The sequence below is a fragment of the Solanum dulcamara genome, chromosome 8, assembly GCF_947179165.1.
Source record: "Solanum dulcamara chromosome 8, daSolDulc1.2, whole genome shotgun sequence".
Classification (NCBI taxonomy): Eukaryota; Viridiplantae; Streptophyta; class Magnoliopsida; order Solanales; family Solanaceae; genus Solanum; species Solanum dulcamara.
This window is the reverse complement of record NC_077244.1, coordinates 72109894-72127867: the sequence shown is the minus strand read 5'-3', so window position 1 is coordinate 72127867 and position 17974 is coordinate 72109894. Positions and strand designations below refer to the sequence as shown.

General features: G+C 34.9%; 3 protein-coding genes across 3 annotated transcripts; all 3 read right to left on the bottom strand.

Annotated features, from left to right (window-relative positions):
• Positions 1 to 785: 785 nt before the first annotated feature.
• Positions 786 to 3794, bottom strand: LOC129899538 (protein NRT1/ PTR FAMILY 2.9-like). Its single transcript, XM_055974539.1, has 5 exons — positions 3550 to 3794; positions 3147 to 3364; positions 2239 to 2801; positions 1629 to 2170; positions 786 to 1262 (listed from the first exon to the last, which is right to left on the bottom strand). Exons 1-5 carry the CDS (start codon positions 3716 to 3718, stop codon positions 925 to 927), a joined length of 1830 nt encoding a protein of 609 aa, XP_055830514.1. The 5' UTR covers positions 3719 to 3794; the 3' UTR covers positions 786 to 924.
• A 1211-nt stretch (positions 3795 to 5005) lies between these two features.
• LOC129900517 (serine/threonine protein phosphatase 2A 55 kDa regulatory subunit B beta isoform-like) lies at positions 5006 to 12075 on the bottom strand. The gene is made up of 14 exons (XM_055975507.1): positions 11750 to 12075; positions 10184 to 10287; positions 9990 to 10097; positions 9750 to 9869; positions 8741 to 8914; positions 8513 to 8604; positions 8175 to 8293; positions 7048 to 7171; positions 6796 to 6919; positions 6208 to 6276; positions 5968 to 6059; positions 5757 to 5834; positions 5602 to 5678; positions 5006 to 5405 (listed from the first exon to the last, which is right to left on the bottom strand). Exons 1-14 carry the CDS (start codon positions 11820 to 11822, stop codon positions 5275 to 5277), a joined length of 1485 nt encoding a protein of 494 aa, XP_055831482.1. The 5' UTR covers positions 11823 to 12075; the 3' UTR covers positions 5006 to 5274.
• Positions 12076 to 12706: 631 nt separating this feature from the next.
• Positions 12707 to 16449, bottom strand: LOC129900691 (anthranilate phosphoribosyltransferase, chloroplastic-like). The gene is made up of 10 exons (XM_055975706.1): positions 16114 to 16449; positions 15848 to 15991; positions 15357 to 15518; positions 15183 to 15266; positions 14318 to 14506; positions 14020 to 14110; positions 13815 to 13874; positions 13479 to 13597; positions 13211 to 13345; positions 12707 to 13133 (listed from the first exon to the last, which is right to left on the bottom strand). The coding sequence occupies exons 1-10, from the start codon at positions 16306 to 16308 to the stop codon at positions 13089 to 13091; spliced, it is 1224 nt and encodes a 407-aa protein (XP_055831681.1). The 5' UTR covers positions 16309 to 16449; the 3' UTR covers positions 12707 to 13088.
• Positions 16450 to 17974: the final 1525 nt, after the last annotated feature.

The window sequence follows — 17974 nt, the reverse complement described above, 5'->3', positions numbered from 1 at the left end:
AAAATAGGGAAAAAAAGATATTACTTATTTGGTGTTGAATACTTTTAATGTTGTAAGGCATTATTGGAAAAACTGTGTGAGTTTTGTCTAAAAAAGTGAATAATATAACAATGCGGTAAGAGCATTTTGAGTTGTTTTATCCAACAATTGATGTAAAAATCAATGATTCGACGAGACGAGTATGAAAATGGCAGAGTGATGATGTGGACCCAATTTAGTACATTTGCTGGGCCCAAATTTGCTACCTTTCACTTGTAACATTGATAACACATATACAAAAAAGTAAGCTAATGGGCTTTGTTGACCATAAATATTGGATTGAACGGTGAAGAGTCATGTGGAATTATGTTCAATGAGGAGATTGGTAGGTGTGTATCAACAAAGTCTCACATGAAAAGTAGAAAAGAAAAGGAGGCTACGTATAAAGTGTCACATATTTTTAATAATTACGAAGTCTCTTATTAAAATTCATGCAGCCTTAATCTAGAATAACAATATCACATTATGTTAGGAGAATCTTGTAAAATTACATGGGGTGACTAGTTTTTTTAATCTTGAAAAGTACCATGATCGTTGTAGAGTCTAATGAAAATGAGCTTTGCTTTTGGTCCTTTACGTCCTAGAAAGTAAGCCAATAGATCAATAATGACTTAGTAGTGCATTTGACTTAACTGATCGACCTTCTGTATATACTATCTTGAAAAATATATTTATATAAGTATCAATTTCTATGATACTTGGGCGAAATTGAGCGACATTTTTGTTTCAAAAATAGTTAACTTTGGTGCAATAAAATAAAAATTGAGTAACCGTTCATAATCATCCCTATAATTTTCATTTCTCTTGTTTTACTTTCTATTTTGGGTTCTAACAAAGCATTATTAAATCATGAACAACTACCATACTATTACTGTTGACTGAAAATTACATTACAATTTCATTCTGGTCTGTTCTTTCATTCAATTTGTTGTCACCTGCCCTTCCTTTGTACTTGTACCACTTTGCACACACAAGAAAATAACCCAAATTCAGAATCTCTAGTGCTGCAATGAGGTAATAAAAATAGTCCAATTTCCCCTTGTTAAGGTCCTCAGCCAACCAATTTGATGTCTTATGAACAATTGATGCCAAGAAACTGCTCAGATAACTCGACCCTGCCATTCCAACAAAGAAGAAAGATGCCGCGATGCTCCTCATGTTTTCAGGGCATTGTTTATAGAAGAACTCGTTCTCACTGATTAATGTAAATGCCTCGGAAAGACCTGTATTCAGTCATGAGTATTTGAAGTACGTATAAGTTAAAAATAGTATTTGAACGTTGGAATTGCTTCTCAACATGAATTTCATTTGGAAAAGAAGTTAACTTTCGTTCTTGATTAATGAAAACATCTTTGGCAAATGCTTTCATCGCTGTTTGTCTTTTATAAATCTGAGAATTTCACCTCTAACTATGAAATACGAATTCCCCAAAACTGTCCTTCTGGTGCATGATGCATGTGAATGGAAAATGTTACTACTATTTAATATTACTCCTCAAACTAGTTCTTGAAGTTCAACTTCTCTGTTTCAAGTTGAAGTTGAAATGATGAGCAAAATTGTAAAACAAACATTGATTTGCAAACGGTTACCTGATAATGCCATCTGAGGTATTAGCCATAGTCCTGACATGGATGAAATTGCACCTTTCCCCTGAGTCATTTGTACCATTGGCCTAGTCATTGCCAGGGTCCTTCTCTTGTCTTCAACAATCCCTGATATGACCATTGTTACGATCGATAAAAATATCCCAATTCCCATTTTCTGGAGAAGGGTGATTCCATCTTCTTTTCCTGTGAATTTCTGAAGCCATGGAAGTAAAACGCGATCGTATATAGGTAGCCAAATTGTTATGCTGAGCATGGAAATCACTATGAAAGATGCTGGTGGGATGTGGAAATTGTTGTGGCCTAGTTGATTGTTACTTTGTAAGGCTTGGAAAATAACATAATTTTGTGATTGAACAACAGAGACATAATAGATAATTCCAGCAACCCATATTGTGATTACTCCCAGCAAGCATTTCACTTCTTCCACTTGTTGAATGCTACAAAGCCTCCATGGATTGACTGCTGATCCACCTGATGAGTTTATCTGGTCTTCTGGGGTTTTCACTGCTGCTTTACTCAAGAATCTGAAATCATGAGCTGTTTTAATTAGTCAATAATTTATGGTTGACAAAGGGTTGAGTTGAGGAATTACCTAAACTGATCAGTGTAAGGAAGCATAGAATTCAAGGAATTGGAAGACACATAGTTGAATAGGGAGAAGCATGGTTGCTCTGGCAGCTGCAAGTGCCTTTTCTTGAATGCAGCCACTAAGACCTGTGCCACACTTGACAAAGGGCTGCCTTTTGGCACAAACCTGACATATATTTTAGTTCCCACAAAGAATAGTGCACAAGAAAGGAACATCATAATTGTTGGAATGGCTAATCCCAAGGACCAGCTGATATTTGATTGAACATACACAATGATAGTCAATGAGACCATCACAGCGAACGTGCGAGTGAAATAGTACCAGTTGAAGAAACTCATAATTCCTCTTCTTCCAGATTCAGTATTGGGATCAAATTGATCAGCCCCAAATGCTAAACTACAAGGCCTTATGCCAGAAGCACCAATTACTAGCAATCCAAAGCCTCCTAGTAAAAATGTCATTTGTCCTGCTGTTGGACCAACACATATTGGTGCAGTTTCTTGATTTCCACATTCAGGTGGATGAAACTTTGAGACTGCTGCTGTTAAAGTCAGAACTAACATCCCCTGTAAATTATCAAATTGGAAGACAACGATAAGATCTGGTAATTACAATGACTTAAACAATGGTTTATAAGTTAGTGTGTGTTTAGTACGACAGAAGTCATTTTCTAGACAATTTTTGTCTTTTTTCATGTTGTATGATAAGGAGATTGTACCAAGAAAGAAGACACTGATATTACTTTTTCACTTCATATGACTTGCTTCAACCATAACTTAAAACTTTCAGCAAAATATTTTGTTATCTGAAAAATATTTTCTGTGACACTATTTTCCATTAAAAAAAATGACTTCCGTCATACCAAACAACTCTTAATCTCAATTTTTTCTCAACATGAGTGTTTATTGTACCAAGAAGGAAGACACTGAAGCAAATCCAAGGATGTTGCAACGGCCAAAGTAAGTATCAGAAAGAAAAGCCCCAAGCAAGGTGCCAAAGTTGCAAGTGCCATTGAAGATGTTGACAATATTAGTAGCTGTTATGGTCTTCAAATGAAATATAGTTGTCAAATAAACCAAGAGATTTGATGAGCTCCCAATTGTTCCTAGCTTCTCAAATGTCTCATTCCCTGCAGTTTAGCATACAACAAGAAGTTGGAGTCGACTATATGAATTTCTAGTTACATTTAAGCTCATTTCCTATCATCGTCATACTAAACAGTTTAGCATGCATCTAAAAGTATAAAGTCACTCAATAATAAGCAGCTTTTTTTGTTTGTAAAATTTTAGCAGACACAAAAATTAAAATATATACCTATGACAAAGGGCATTGCTCTGATTCCTCTGTATTTGGTTTCAGCTTTAGTTGATTCTTTGTTAGTTTCCTCCATGGTTGCTAGTAATGTTGTGGTTCTTTTCAGTAGATATATATTACTAAGGAGTAAGGCAAGGATGAAATGGTTATATAAGAGGGAGATGTACATTTATTTATTGAATCTTATTCTTTTCTCACTCATGATGTTTACCAATAAAAGAATAAGTTGACTTTTTCCTCTATGCATTATATGTGGAAAGAAATTTGTGAAACTTTTTATATAATGTTTGGACATGTGGAGAAGGGTAAACCACCCTAGTGGAATCAAAATATCGTCTCTAAAATTCAAGGATATGAACACTTAAATTCATTCAACTTCATACTAACTAAAACTTTACTAACATATCTTGCTTCCTAAAGGAAAATAGTCCTTGTTCAAGAAATTAATGACATTTTTTTTGAATAATATTAAAGTGGGGTTAAATCAAGTTTTTTTGTTCATTGTATAAAAGTGGAGTGAAATCAAATCATTCGTTGGCATCCATTAAAATGAAAAGCCAATGCTGTTGGAAAATGAGTTGTTGCTCACAACAATTCATCTATGGAAAGGTCCATTGCTGAGAAACATATCAAAATTAGTGTGAACTAGAATGATTATAGGAAAGCTTAGGTAAATGTACTCTTTAGCCAGTTTACCAATATATATATACACACTGTGTACATATTTTGCAAACTAGATAGCCCAAAGACATTGAACTGTACTTTTTCCATGATTGATTGATTTTATATCGTTCGGTAGTTAAAATAAAGTGAATTTAAAAAAAATACAACTAAATTATCACAAGTATACTATAAAATATGAGCAATATAAATTAGAGATATTAGATAGTAGAGTGTAGAGATCATCTTATTCAAATGTCTTCGAGCGATGTCATAATGCAAAAGGTAGAGCACCTTCTTTTGGATGAAAAAATTATCCATGCATTACAAAAGCTAAACTTAATATTAATTAGGTATATGTACAACAAATTGATCACTTTCAAAATCAAGTCTAATAGGAACCTTTTTTATGTTTATTTACGTATTGTACTATACTTCTTGTTCTCTGCCATTCAGATTAGATTACAGGAGTTGGATAGATTTGTTGTTCCAACCCTACATGTATATACCTTTTGGTTATTAATATACACGTTGAGGTCCAAGCCAAACCTCCTGGCTCGACAAGTGAGACCTGCTCAAGTGGTTGAATACCTCCATCATCATTTGGTAGGTTGAGGGTTCGAGTCACGTTGGAGGATAAGTGAAAACACTATTGATCCCCCTTGGGGGTGTGGGGAAAAAGAAATACTGTCAGCTCCCACCGTAATGGTGACTTTTAGTTGTAGGCCTATTCTCTGGCACCCATCACATTCAGGGAAAAGTATGAAACGAATATTAAAGTAACACTGTGACAGAGTCAACCAAAAATGTTTGCCACCTTTTCTTCTTCAGATGTGCACAAAATGTGTTTATGCAAGTATCAAACTTCTGTGTATGCTATCTTGTAAAAGCAATTCCTTTTTTTTAAAGGAATAGTTAGTGTTTTCAAGAACTTCCAATGGCAGACTGCTAATGGTGAGATTGGGTAAAGCTGACTAACCAACCTCACAAATGCGGTATATTGACAGGGACAAAATATGATTTTTTTACAGGAAGGTTATGACTCTGAGTCCTCTTCATAGCACTTTATGCATGGTACATGAACAAGCTGCTTCCAGTGGAGCAAGCAATCAAATTTTGCGTTGGATGCCAAGCCAGATGCAGCAACTTGGACTTCAGGTTACAGGAAATCTCATTTTCTGAACTGAGATCTTGTCCTGAAATCGCCAACAAAAAGCAATGTAAATATGACAGGAAATCTCATTTTCTGAGCTGAGATCTTGTCCTGAAATCGCCAATGAAAAGCAATGTAAATTCGATAAAAACTAAGTCGGGGTGGGCTGGGGGTGGATTTTCCACCATTTGATGAATTATAGGGCCTGCACAAGCACATGCATACTGGTTACTAACTACCTTGGCGATAAAATCCCCGTGCCAAGTTGCTCAATGACGATCTTCGAGGCCTTGAAGTAGTTTGAGAGGTTGGTTTTCTACAAATCAAGGTGGAAGTGTCAATTATTCAACAACAGAAGAAAGACAATAGAAGATCATCTTAGTACAAGGGTTACCTATTTGGATCTTTTTTGACTTCAAGTGTGATGCCATTTTCATTACCAGTTCCACACGAAAATACACGAAGATGATTGCTAAATCAACAAAAGATTACCATAATTCATCAGATGTACAGAATATCAACAAAATGAAAGTATATAGTTACACAACAACACATAGAACTATTCATATGTGGGCATAGGTTAGAACTGTCATTGAAGGATAAACCTGTAAGATCCAGTTGCAAATTGAAGTCCGTCTCCATTCAGGCAGCAATCAAACTTATCGAAGATGGCATCATTTGTATACAACTTAGGAAGCTGCCACACAACATGTATTAGGTCACAAAATCAGAAAATGCTATCAATCTATTTGATTATATAACATGTTCACACATTACACCATATCGCTAACTGTTTATATCTTTGTAAACATCGTCGAGAAAAACTTGTGGCGAGACCCTCATACCTTAGGGCGGAGATGTTCATGAATCTTATATGTTGCAACTGGGGAACTCTCCATGTGAGTGTCCCATAGCTATCAAATATTAAACAAATAAGATATAATTACATATCCATCTTATGACAGCGAATGTAAAACATAAGAAGAAGGTAACGAGCGTTGGATATATGAACCACACAAAGTCACAGCTTATTTGTCATGTCACCAAGATTAACAGAACAAAGAAGATTCCACTAATGAGAAATGAAAGAATCAAAACTAGGTGGCAGTTAAAAAGGCAAAAAAGCAAAACAAAAGGATAGCACAACTCAACAAGCTAAATCAAGGAAAATGTTGACACACAGAATTCACAGAATAAATAGTGCAGAATGCACCTAATCAAGGAGCGAAAAAATTGTGAGAAGAAAATATTAATACTAACTATATCCTGTAAATCACTCGGTTTAGTTCTTGAGTATTAAATTGAAAATTCTATATTCGGAGAACATTTCATTGACGAATGTAATTAGAGACCAATAAATGCAAAGGAAATTTAGTTCATGAACTAAAGTTCAGTGTACATATACACAAAAGGATTATCAAAATTGAGAAGACCTTCAGATTCATGTAATCACGACTTAAAATATGCCTTCCATCCATTGCATACTTCATGTCAGATATAGAAGCAATGATCTCACTGAATAACGTTTTAGAGCCGTGGCTCCTCCCATCTTGCAGTCTGTAAAAAGTAGTACCATAAGTTGTAGCTTGTTAGAAGTACTGTAAGCCACGTCAGAGAAGCAGATGAGAAGACACACTGCATCACACAGATGAGAGAAATAAAATGGAAATGGGTATAAAACTCACATTTTCACATTGTGATCACATAGTGCGGACTTCCTCATATCAACAAGACGGATGAATCCCCGCGAACTACTATAAGCCAACAAATTGCAGTGAAATGGATGGAATTCTGCTGATGTAATCACCTCTACATAGACAATGTCTCATCCTTTATCAGGTGGCAATCTGGTCAAACTTTTGATGCAGAATAGAAGCATATGGTGATGAAACTAAATTACCTAATGGCATTATTCAATCCATGTCATAAAGTAGATCATCATTTCAAATTTACAGGTCAAGTCCTTTTCAGGGGAGAGGAGTAAGGGCGGCTTCTGATTCCTTTCAAACGTTCATAGAGTTTCTTTCTTTCTTTCTTTTCTTCTATTCTATTTTTCTTGCTTGGAGATGTTAGGAGCCATTCTTCTTATAATAGAGGAGAAGAAGATGTCAGAATGATGAATGAATTCACTTAAAGAAGAAGAAAAAAAGCCCTTTTTGGGGGGTGGGGATTCTTTTTCATTTTAACGCCCTTTCTAACACTGTTAATGATCCCTTAGATGTCACGTCATTATTTCTTTGATTTTCTGCATGCATCTTAGGAATTTAAAGATGACCAAAAGCAACCTTTGATTGCTTGCCTCCAGAAATCGTTTTGAGAAGAAGAGTATTCAGTGACAGGCCAGTTGTTACAAACTAGCTCCCCCCCCCCCCCCCCAAATAAAGAATATGGTTAAAACTGTTCTTCTATATCAACAAGACAGGCCCAAAAAGCTTCCCCCACCGTCACCTAACTAATGCCATCCCTAGCATGAGTTTTAACTGTAGATAACTTAAGATGGTATATACTCAATACGCAAGGCTTATGTAGATTTCAGATTCATAAATGTACAATATACACATATTACGTTGCTAAGTTTACCTATGAGGCCTAAAGCTACTACCCGAAACCATATTTTGCCTTCTATAAGTTCTTGAAGTGCTCTGGCATCATTTCATTAGCAGGTAATATTCATAAATTACACCTCCATACTTTTAGAGAATATAAACTGGAAACTTCAAATAATGGATTAACGGAGAGTAGCACCGATACATGAGATAAGATCCAGCAGGTTATATCATGTGAAATGCTTCGAGAAGAGATCCAGAATTACCTGTAAGATCTTCCATATCTTTTGGCTTCATATCAATGATATTGAAACACTGATCTCTAACCTCAAGGTTCCATACATTTATCCTAAGGTCATCCCCAGAGAGGAATGTCTCACCATCACTGTAAAAGTATTAAAACCAGAGTATCTAAATGCCTGACACTTCTTCAACTGGTAAACAACTTTCATACAGTTGAGTTTTTCTGGTACTGATAGTTAAGGAAGGATATCTGATCTGATTGATCAATCTCAATCAGAAACACAAACAACAGGTGCTGGTCAAATTTCATTTCAAGTGAGCAAGTTTAAAATTCATAAGATTTACAAGAACATATGAATACCTATTGTTTGAGATGGAATTGATGTTGAAATCATGAGCATTTGCATACACTCTTCGGGATCTTGTATAATCCACATTTGTGATATCTGCAAGCTAGATACAAAAGAGGTCGGAAATACAAGCTATGATAGCATGTCAAATGCATATAATTTGGGGAGAAGTGAATTTAATAAAAATGCAAGAATATTTCAGGTAAAAAGTAGAATGATTTACACTCTCCGTGTCATACATGTGATGGCGATGTGCCGTTCATTTTGTTAATCCATTCTAGACTGTAACCATTAGCATGAGATGATTCACTTTGTCCACTCATGTAACTTCTATCAGCTAAAAGAGAATTCTCTGAAGTCACAGATGGATTGATGTCCATTTGTTTAACTTTCTTTACTTTCTGTTCTTTGATCTGTAAAAGAAACAAATGAAGAAAATAGTAATTGATATGTACAACTTAGTAAAAACCCAGTAGATGGGAACTGACAAATCGATCTAATTTCATCCAGAAAGAAAACCCATCCAGCTTTTTTCTTAATGGACAGACTCTGAACAGACAATATAGCTAGTACTTGAACTTCATCACAGAGAAAACGTCCTTTATTTTTCCCTTGTTTTTATTTTTCGTGTTAGGTTTACTTCAGAAATAGATGAATATTTTAGAAACAGTTCTTAGTTCAGAAAGCTGCATCTAACCAAGCTAAGTATCTTAGTATGAAATACCTTAGAAGATAAAAAATAATAGTACACATGCATTTCTAATTATCAATATTTTGATGATACAGAAAAAGGCACCCAAGATAGAGCCTTCTATTTGGAGGGCACCAAACGCACACACACATAAAAGTAGTCCATTTCGCGTGCTCTATTTCATGAGTAAATGTGAAAATGTAGTAGCAGCTGAAATATAAAAAAATCATGTAAGCAGTATTTGTATAGTATCATTCTGAAGGAGCTCTTAGCCTGCAAGAGAACAACCAGAGAACCCTGAGGTTATTCCGTAGAACACAGTTCTTATCTTTTTTTCACAGGATTTCTGCAGATAGTTATGTACACAGGAACTATGTAAAGGCAAACAACTGATTTTTCAGGGTACATTGTAGTATTAGATCACATAATAAAACAAATAGATAACTTAATCCCCTAGAAGGCCATATCCAAACTTTCAGAAACTTATAAGTCAGAACCATTTCTTTCTTCAATTTGACCTTGTCTAAAGATTCACAGATGTCACAGGAATTTCATACCTTCCAAAGTTTTATCGTCCTGTCATTTGCTGTAAGAAGAAATAATGATCTGTTGAGTTTCGTACACCATCTGATTTTATTAATCTTCTCTTCAATTTCCACACTCTTCAAATAATCAAACTGAAGAAGATGTAACATGATCAGCATCCGTAGTTCATACAGATCAATTATACATGCAGAATTTTAAGCAGCCTTACAGATGTATACCCAAAGGCAGATAAAATGATTATCTAATCATACCTCAGGTTCATGACTCTGGAATTCCGTCTTATATTTAAATTCAGGATGCTGCCTTTGTGGAAGGTTGAACTGCCCAGAGTCACTTCGAGAACTGCACTCAAGGAGATCCTAAAAGAACATAAAGGTGAACAGGTTACATGTGATGCGAAGTTTGAATACGACAAAAATGATATTTCTGAAACTTTTGTCCGCACTTCTTTACCAGCCTGCCGCTCAAAAATCATGACACGTCCAGCTTGATCTCCAACAGCCAGATGATCACCATTCTTGTCAAATTGCATTGCAGATAAAATATCGCCTAACACAAAATGCATTTTATGTGTAGGTCATCGAGAAATATAAAGGCAGAAATAAAAGTGACACCAATTTCCTTCTTGTTCCTTGCATTTTTTTGGTTCATAATTCCTCTCTTTTGTTTCAGGTGAGAGGGTAAAATAAGGATAGAAAAACTAGAAGTCTCTTTGCTGTTTTCATATTTATATAACTGAAAGGCAAAAAAAATGTTATAGAAGTATAAAGTTGTGCACCAGCAGTCATGTGCAAAGGTACCAACAGAGGCAACCCAATTTTCTTCCTCAGGGTATATAGGAATTTCAAGTTATATCTACTATTAGATGAAGAATAAAATGTGTGTTGATGCTCAAAGAAATGAAAGAATTATTTTCCATTTTATGAAGAGTATTGACTTCAACAACCCATCCCAACTTTCTGTTGTTTAACAATCCTCATACCACGCGCTACCCCCTTCTCATTCAAAGGATGCACAAGTCCGTGCCAGTTCTTCCCTTGCCATATATACAATGAGTTAATTTAATGGATCGGTTTGTGAACAGTGTTTCCTCTCTTTTTTTTTTTAACTCTATGCTATTGATTCTTTTCACATTCTCCACCAGCTTCTTAAAACCAACACGGCTAACATAAAAGAATAAGCCATAATATCCCTCCTATTGTGAGAGTCTCATCAAATTAAGCCCCCAATTGAATTTCCAAGGTAACACCTTATTCAACTCCAAGATTGATATTGCATAATATAGGAATAAGAATTAGTTCCCTGACGGCCCTGTGCTAAACAGGTGCCTTTTTCTCAACTACATATTCAAAAAAAAACAGCTTCTCCTATTTCTTAATCGTAGGGAATTGTGCAATACTAAAGGGCAAAAAAAAGGGCAGCCTGGTGCACTTAGCTCAAACGCTATATTTCTACAAGAGGTTATTCCATAGCTCAAACCCGTGACCTCCTGGTCACATGACAACAATTTTACCCGTTACGCCAAGGCTCCCCTTGTGCAAAATATTAAAGAAGCAAGTGGAAAATGCTAAAGGATTCTTTCTGCTAGCATCAACCAGTCTCTCGTCTCAATTGAATATTGGATGTTCCAAGTTCAAGCAATATCCTTCATTCCATAATTAACAACAACAACTACAAATACAACTACATCCCAAATTTCTAAAAATCAGACAAGTTTACCCTATTAGGCTTCAAGATTTCATGCATAATTCTACAGCATCTAATTAAGGGCAGCAAAATTCCTTGGGGACCCAGACTTGCCATCCAATTTTTCTTAAGAATATTGCCATTCACCACTCATATTTTTTTTTCAAGCAACTCATATTTCTGATAATTCAGAAACAAATATTGCACATTTCACACAAAGCAAAAGGAAGGCAACCATTCATAAGTAGTAGTATGATATATTTATATTCGCCCTTTCCCCACACCCCAAAAAAAAAAGAAAAATAGAAAAGTGAAAGAAATTTACAATCTTGAATATCTTCATGGGGAGTTTGTTCACCAAAGACTTGAGAGAACTTCCATTCAGAGCCGAAAGTCATAGCTACGATTTCTAACAGTTAGAAGGTTGAATTTTGGAGACAAGAAGAATATTGAAAATCTTAATTTCTCTTTGGCTAGTGAAGTTCAAGTGTATATGGGGGCTTCTTTTTTTCTTTTCTTTTCTTGTTATCCACTCGATGTTTCCCGGGAAAAGATAGTTTCTGCAATAACTGTTTTTTGTCTTTTTCTGTGAGTAATCAAAGGTTCTTCAGTCACTGGTACATTACTACCATGTGACGGGTAACAACCCCATTAACATTTCATCTTCTTCTATAAAAAAAAAATGCATAATAAATAAATATGGTTCTTAATTTGGATAAGCATGATCTCTAATTTTATTAGTATATAAATAGACACTTTAATTATTCAAAACTCAAATAAATAGACACATTCGCCCTACATGATAATTTTGTGTCCTATGTAGCGTCCTACGTGTATTATGTCACGTAGGAAACATGTATCTAGTTGTTTAATTTTCTACCATAATACGCGACCTACATACCCTCTTATCTAAGGTCATGTCCTCATTAAGCTGAAGATGTGTCATGTTCTTCCTAGTCACTTCTCTCCAATTGGCCTACCTCTGCCTCTCATCTTACTGAGGCATCCGTACATCTCCTCTTCATATATCCAAGTCTCCCTTCCCTCCTCTTATCTACCACGTAAGTCACTCCACTTTGTCCCAAATATTTGGACCATTGTCTAAAAAGTCCATAAATTACTAAATTTTTTTTGATATTTTAGATCATCAGTCCAGTCCAGACGAAGAGTGTGGTTTTAGATTGTTGTCAGGCCAGTCCAATTCGTAGACAAAGTTATGCAAAAATTATTACATGAACTACAACAAAACTTCAAATAAAAAGACCTTAAGCCATTTATAATCTTCAAATAAAAAGACCTTAAGCCATTTATAATCATCCAGAAATGATGAAATAAAAATACGTGTCATATTTTCTTCTTTTTCCCTCTCAGAAAAATTTAATGGCCAATAAGGAGCCACTTTGCTTGGTTATTGTCACTAGTAAGTATTACAAACAATGCTTTGCACAGAAATCTACAGCTGCCTTACGAATTTCACAAGCCAATGTTACATTTTTTCTTGCTCTCTTTTCAACCCCTTATTCTAATCCTTCCACAAGCCAAAATTGCAAGTTGAGTAGTGTTATCCATTCTTTCTTTGATTTTGAATCTTTAACGATTACTCAGCAGGGAAAACTGTTGAGCCCCGAGAATATAACGTGGTCAGCTTGGCATCTTTCATCAGTTCACGCAGCAAGTGGAGTGACTTGAGGTACTGCTTCCTTCACCTTCTGTAAGTAAGCAAAGACGTAGCATGAGTTCAAGTGATCAAATATCTATCCGAAAATTGCTGAGAAATTCTCCTTACATTGGAAACTTCTATCCACTGATCAAGTGTCTTCACCGCTTTGCCAGAGAGTAGTGTCTCACGAGCTAATGCCACTCCTTCAGCCAGATTATTAACGCGTCCACTTACCAGGAGAGCAGCTGATGCATTCAGTGCCTGTGAATTTATTTGAATAAATAATCTAGGAACTTTCAAGGTGGAAAGGAAGTTATTGAAAACGGAAACAAGCTATGTCTATTTCTTTAATGAGGATTCACACATTTGGTAACAAGCTATTGAAGAAACTTACAAATGCATCAGCAATTGACCCTTTTTCTCCTGACAACACACGTCTGAGCATCTCGGCATTGTACTCTGGACCTCCACCTCGCAGACATTCAAGAGTGCAACGAGGGATGCCAAAGTCCACTATTGAAGGAAAATCGTGTCAGACTAATTTCTCACAGAGACAATGTTAAATGCTAGTGAAAAAGCCATCAATCATAATGCACCACTTTTACTGCAGAATTGTGCAATGCATATTTAGAGTGGCATTCATCGTTTAGCTGTGCGAAGCAATAAGATAAAGAAGTCTTGCACCAAAAAAGAAAAAAATTAAAAAGAAAAAGAAAATCAGGTTACTTACATGGATCAAAGGAGAACTTCTCAATATTATCTGGTGTGACGTCAAGAACTAATCCAGGGCCTGCGAAATGAATTGTCACACATCATATGATGGAAATGTCCAGATCTAATTACTCAAAAAAATAGACAAGCAAAGTCAAAAACAAAAATGACCATGGAATTACCAAACACAATAGATACACTAGAGTGATGAAAGAGGACCATACCAAGAGGACTCATCTCATCTAGGCCTTCTGAGTGAACAACCAATGCTCTTTTCATGCCAAATCTTTGCAATGCTTTAGCCATTTTGTGGACCTATAACAAGAGATTGCTTCATTCACCAAATGAATGTAGAAAATATTCAAGAAGAACATTGAAACGGGTCAAGAAGCTATGACCGAGCAGAATGGAGATAAGACCAGAAAGATTAGCACCTCAGTTCACATAAGTTATGTTTACAAGATTCTTAAAGCTATAATCATAGAACAGGTGGTCTTACTGTAATCAAAGTCGAAAATATACCAGGTCTTCTTTGTAAACTCCTACTACAGCAAACGGCACTCTTGCTGGGTTCAACATAGGTCCCAAGATGTTGAACACTGTCTTTACTTTCAGCTTTTTCCTAATAGGTCTGACAATCTTCATAGCCGGATGGTAGATTGGAGACATCATGAAACCAATTCCAGCTTGATTTACACACTCTTTCACCCCCTGGTGCCAGTAACAATGAGATACACAAGCATCAACCAAGTTGAAATCATATATAATGTCAGTTATCCCTAAACTGTCATGATTTTTCAGTAATACTCTTAACACCATTTATTATAGAAACTTTCTCTTAACACCATTAACCATTGTCCCAAAAGAAAGAGAACATATAACATATATTTGTTGTCTCTAGGTGGCAGTTACCAAGAGCAAATAAAATGAACACATGATGCAGGGAACTTAGATCTATAATAAGCACAAATAAAAGGAAACACGTTCTGCTATTACCATCATACTACTTGGAAAGTTCTTACAGTGGACGAGTTAGTGTCAAGAAAAGAACAGCAATAGTTTTAGGGGCTATCATCAGGTACAAATGGAATGGACAATGTGCTGGATTTAGCTCACCGCCTATTCTAAAGCTTAATAAATTACATCTCCTTACATGTTTGGTCGCTTGATGACTCATTAAATTAGTTTGACAATTGATTTGATAAATGTCACAACCAGTCTTTCTCCATATAAAGCAGCTAACTACATAAACAATAACAAAAACTTCATTTTTAAACCTTCGATTTTTAAAACTACCATATGATGTTAAATGTCCTTTCAGGGACTTGCTTGTTGACACGTGAGGAGTCTACGGTACTTTTCAGCCAACAACAGCAATTTCACTAACCTCAGGGTCCAGCCCAATGGCAACACCTAGTTCTTCCAATACATCTGCGCTCCCACAAGCGGATGAACTGGATCTATTCCCTTGCTACAATTCAATTCCACAAACTTTCAGCCCCAAATGTACACAATTTTACAATGAAATGAATATGCAGTGAGAAGGAAGAACTCTGTCAACCTTGGCTACTTTTGCACCACAAGCTGCTGCAAGTATTGAAGCACCTGTTGATATATTCACCGTGTTTGCTCCATCCCCTCCTGTCCCAACAATATCAACTGCGTCGCCTAAGCCTTCAACTTGCTTGCAATGCTTTATCATTGCCCTTGCCAATCCCACTACCTAATAATCATTATTAGCTCGATGAGGTCAAACGGATCGGACAGTAATGACAATAAATTCATGGTTGATTTCCAGCTCTCAATAATGAAGGTGAGAATTAACGTGTTCTGGCGCTGTGAAATCAGATTCCTAGACAGTGGATTATGCCCCCTGACGCGAAGGATTGTACATCCGCATGGAACCTTTACCTTATATTTTGAACTAACTACTAGTCTACTAGCTCTGGCTTCAAAAAAGCATAGATTTTTCTTAAATATTTTCCTCAAAAATAAGTCAATCCAAACAGGGTCTTACATGTCAATAGTAGTTGAAGGAAGGAAGCAACTTACTTCTTCAAAGGTTTCTCCTTTAGCTCTCAAAAGAACAAGAAAAGCACTAATCAGAGCTTCATCAGCACCATCCAACAAGAAATCAAGAGAATCTTCTGATTCAGATTCCGTCAAATCTTTCCCACTAATTAAACCCTCAATCAACTGAACCAATCAGAAATAAAACACACACAACAAAAAAAAAGAACAATTTTTTAATCAAAATAACAAAAACCCAATTCACAATTGTATTCCATTGTAATGAAAAAGGTCAAACCTTTTATTACCTGACTAAAGGTGGATATGGATGAATGGTTATTGGAATTGTTCAATGCATAATGAAGAGATGAAAACTTCTTTTGGGTGGTTTTAGGAAGTGGGTTACTACTACTAGTGCCAAGAAACAGTTTTGTAAATTCCATTCTTGCAGAAAGAGATGGAGATACTGCTGAAAATGGAATGCGGCACTGAAACAGAGCCATCTTTGGTGACAGATGAAAAATAAAACAGATGATTCAGTTACCCAATTTAATGAAGTGAAGCTGAAGAAGGGATTTGGGGTGTTGTTTGTACTGTAATAAATATGGGGAAGCAAATTGAGTCCGCGTGCAGTTCGCTTTTAGGGTAACAAAAGGAATATCAATCATATGGAATAAAAGATGTAGGGATTTCTTATTCTTTTTTTATCTATTTTTATTTATTCATGGACATATTTTTTAACCAGCAATAATAAATTACTAATTTTATCATATCATTATTAATTATTATAAATCATTTCATTTAAAAATGAATTGAAACTAATTAGTCTACTTTTTAGCAAACTAGGTATAAGGCAATAAATTATCTTTTAATATTTTAATCTAAACAAATAAAAATGAATATCTAATTTTAATAAATAGTACAAGTAAAAATGGATGGATAGAGTAATTATTATAGTCAAAATTGACAAGGGGGCAGATTCATAAATTAGGGTTTCTGAACAAATAAATTCAAGACTTATTATTGGACACAATAAGATATAAATTTTATATGAAATAATTTTTTATTTTATTTAAAAATAAGTGTTTAATCATAAAAATTCAAATTCAACTTGAAATTGTGTTTGAAATTTAAAACAATTTATAATCTATTGTCTAACTCGCTTTTCTTTTTAAAGTTGTATTTAAATACATTTAACTATGAACATCATTTAAAATATTCTTCACAGAAAGTATAACTATATACAATTCAATCTTTAAATTCAACTACACAAATTTCAAATAAAATAGACATCTAAAAACTTAATATTATATACTTATATCTATATTAATTCAATAAATGCACAACACATATTTTTTTATATTATTTTTGTTATTAAAGAGTAAACTAATTCACATTCTTACCCCCAATTCGTTTAAATTAGTTTTTGTTCATTAAGAAAAATGACAATAATTCAATCGAATTATTTCACTAAACATATATATAATTATCAAATCAAAGTTTACAGATAAGGAGTGACTCCTATATTAGTTACATGTTTTAGCGGTTTCTAGTTATTAAACTAAATAAAAATAAAACTTACAAACTCATGCGCCTAAACCTACCTATTGTACAAGGCAAATGAGAAGGACTAACTAGAAAATAACAAAGCTTCATGTACCTAATCTTATTTATTCTACGAAAAGTTCGTCAATTCAAATGAATCATTCTCCTGATTTCTTTTGCTCACACACTTTGAAATTGATCCATGGCACGACGTTCATTCGCTTCGCACCCTATTTGGTATTCAACTTTATGACAAACTCATTTTCTACTACAAAAACCTCACATTTTCCACACAGAATCCATTTCTTGTCTGATACCTTTGGATATTCTTCTTTCTTGATCAAGAAGGTCCAGTCAATCATATTTTATTTTATTTTTACCCCCTATTTTGAAGGATTTATAGTGTTTCCACAGTCAACCATATTAAAATAAAGATTAATGCCATCCAGTTCACAACAAAGTAATATCAGGTACTAGTTTTGAGAATTGAAAAGATTATCCTTCATGGAAGTAGGTTTTTCTGTGCACTTTTACTTGTTCGTTATATTAAAAATAGATGTCAATTTTTACTCATTAGTCTAGAAAATTAAGAGATAATTTATCACTTAATTCCTAATTTATCCT

What these genes read in the sequence shown, in the direction of transcription:
- LOC129899538 (XM_055974539.1), bottom strand. Translation starts at nt 3,718, where the DNA reads ATGTACATCTCCCTCTTATATAACCATTTCATCCTTGCCTTACTCCTT. An exon ending in CCTTACACTGATCAGTTTAG is followed by an intron (nt 2,171 to 2,238) that starts GTAATTCCTCAA and finishes TCATGATTTCAG; the next exon opens with ATTCTTGAGTAAAGCAGCAG. An exon ending in ACCTCAGATGGCATTATCAG is followed by an intron (nt 1,263 to 1,628) that starts GTAACCGTTTGC and finishes GACTGAATACAG; the next exon opens with GTCTTTCCGAGGCATTTACA.
- LOC129900517 (XM_055975507.1), bottom strand. Translation starts at nt 11,822, where the DNA reads ATGACTTTCGGCTCTGAATGGAAGTTCTCTCAAGTCTTTGGTGAACAA. An exon ending in AATTCCATCTCAAACAATAG is followed by an intron (nt 8,294 to 8,512) that starts GTATTCATATGT and finishes ATACTTTTACAG; the next exon opens with TGATGGTGAGACATTCCTCT. An exon ending in TTTGCAACTGGATCTTACAG is followed by an intron (nt 5,835 to 5,967) that starts GTTTATCCTTCA and finishes TTGTTGATTTAG; the next exon opens with CAATCATCTTCGTGTATTTT.
- LOC129900691 (XM_055975706.1), bottom strand. Translation starts at nt 16,308, where the DNA reads ATGGCTCTGTTTCAGTGCCGCATTCCATTTTCAGCAGTATCTCCATCT. An exon ending in CCATATCCACCTTTAGTCAG is followed by an intron (nt 15,992 to 16,113) that starts GTAATAAAAGGT and finishes TGATTGGTTCAG; the next exon opens with TTGATTGAGGGTTTAATTAG. An exon ending in GTGGTGCAAAAGTAGCCAAG is followed by an intron (nt 15,267 to 15,356) that starts GTTGACAGAGTT and finishes ATTGAATTGTAG; the next exon opens with CAAGGGAATAGATCCAGTTC.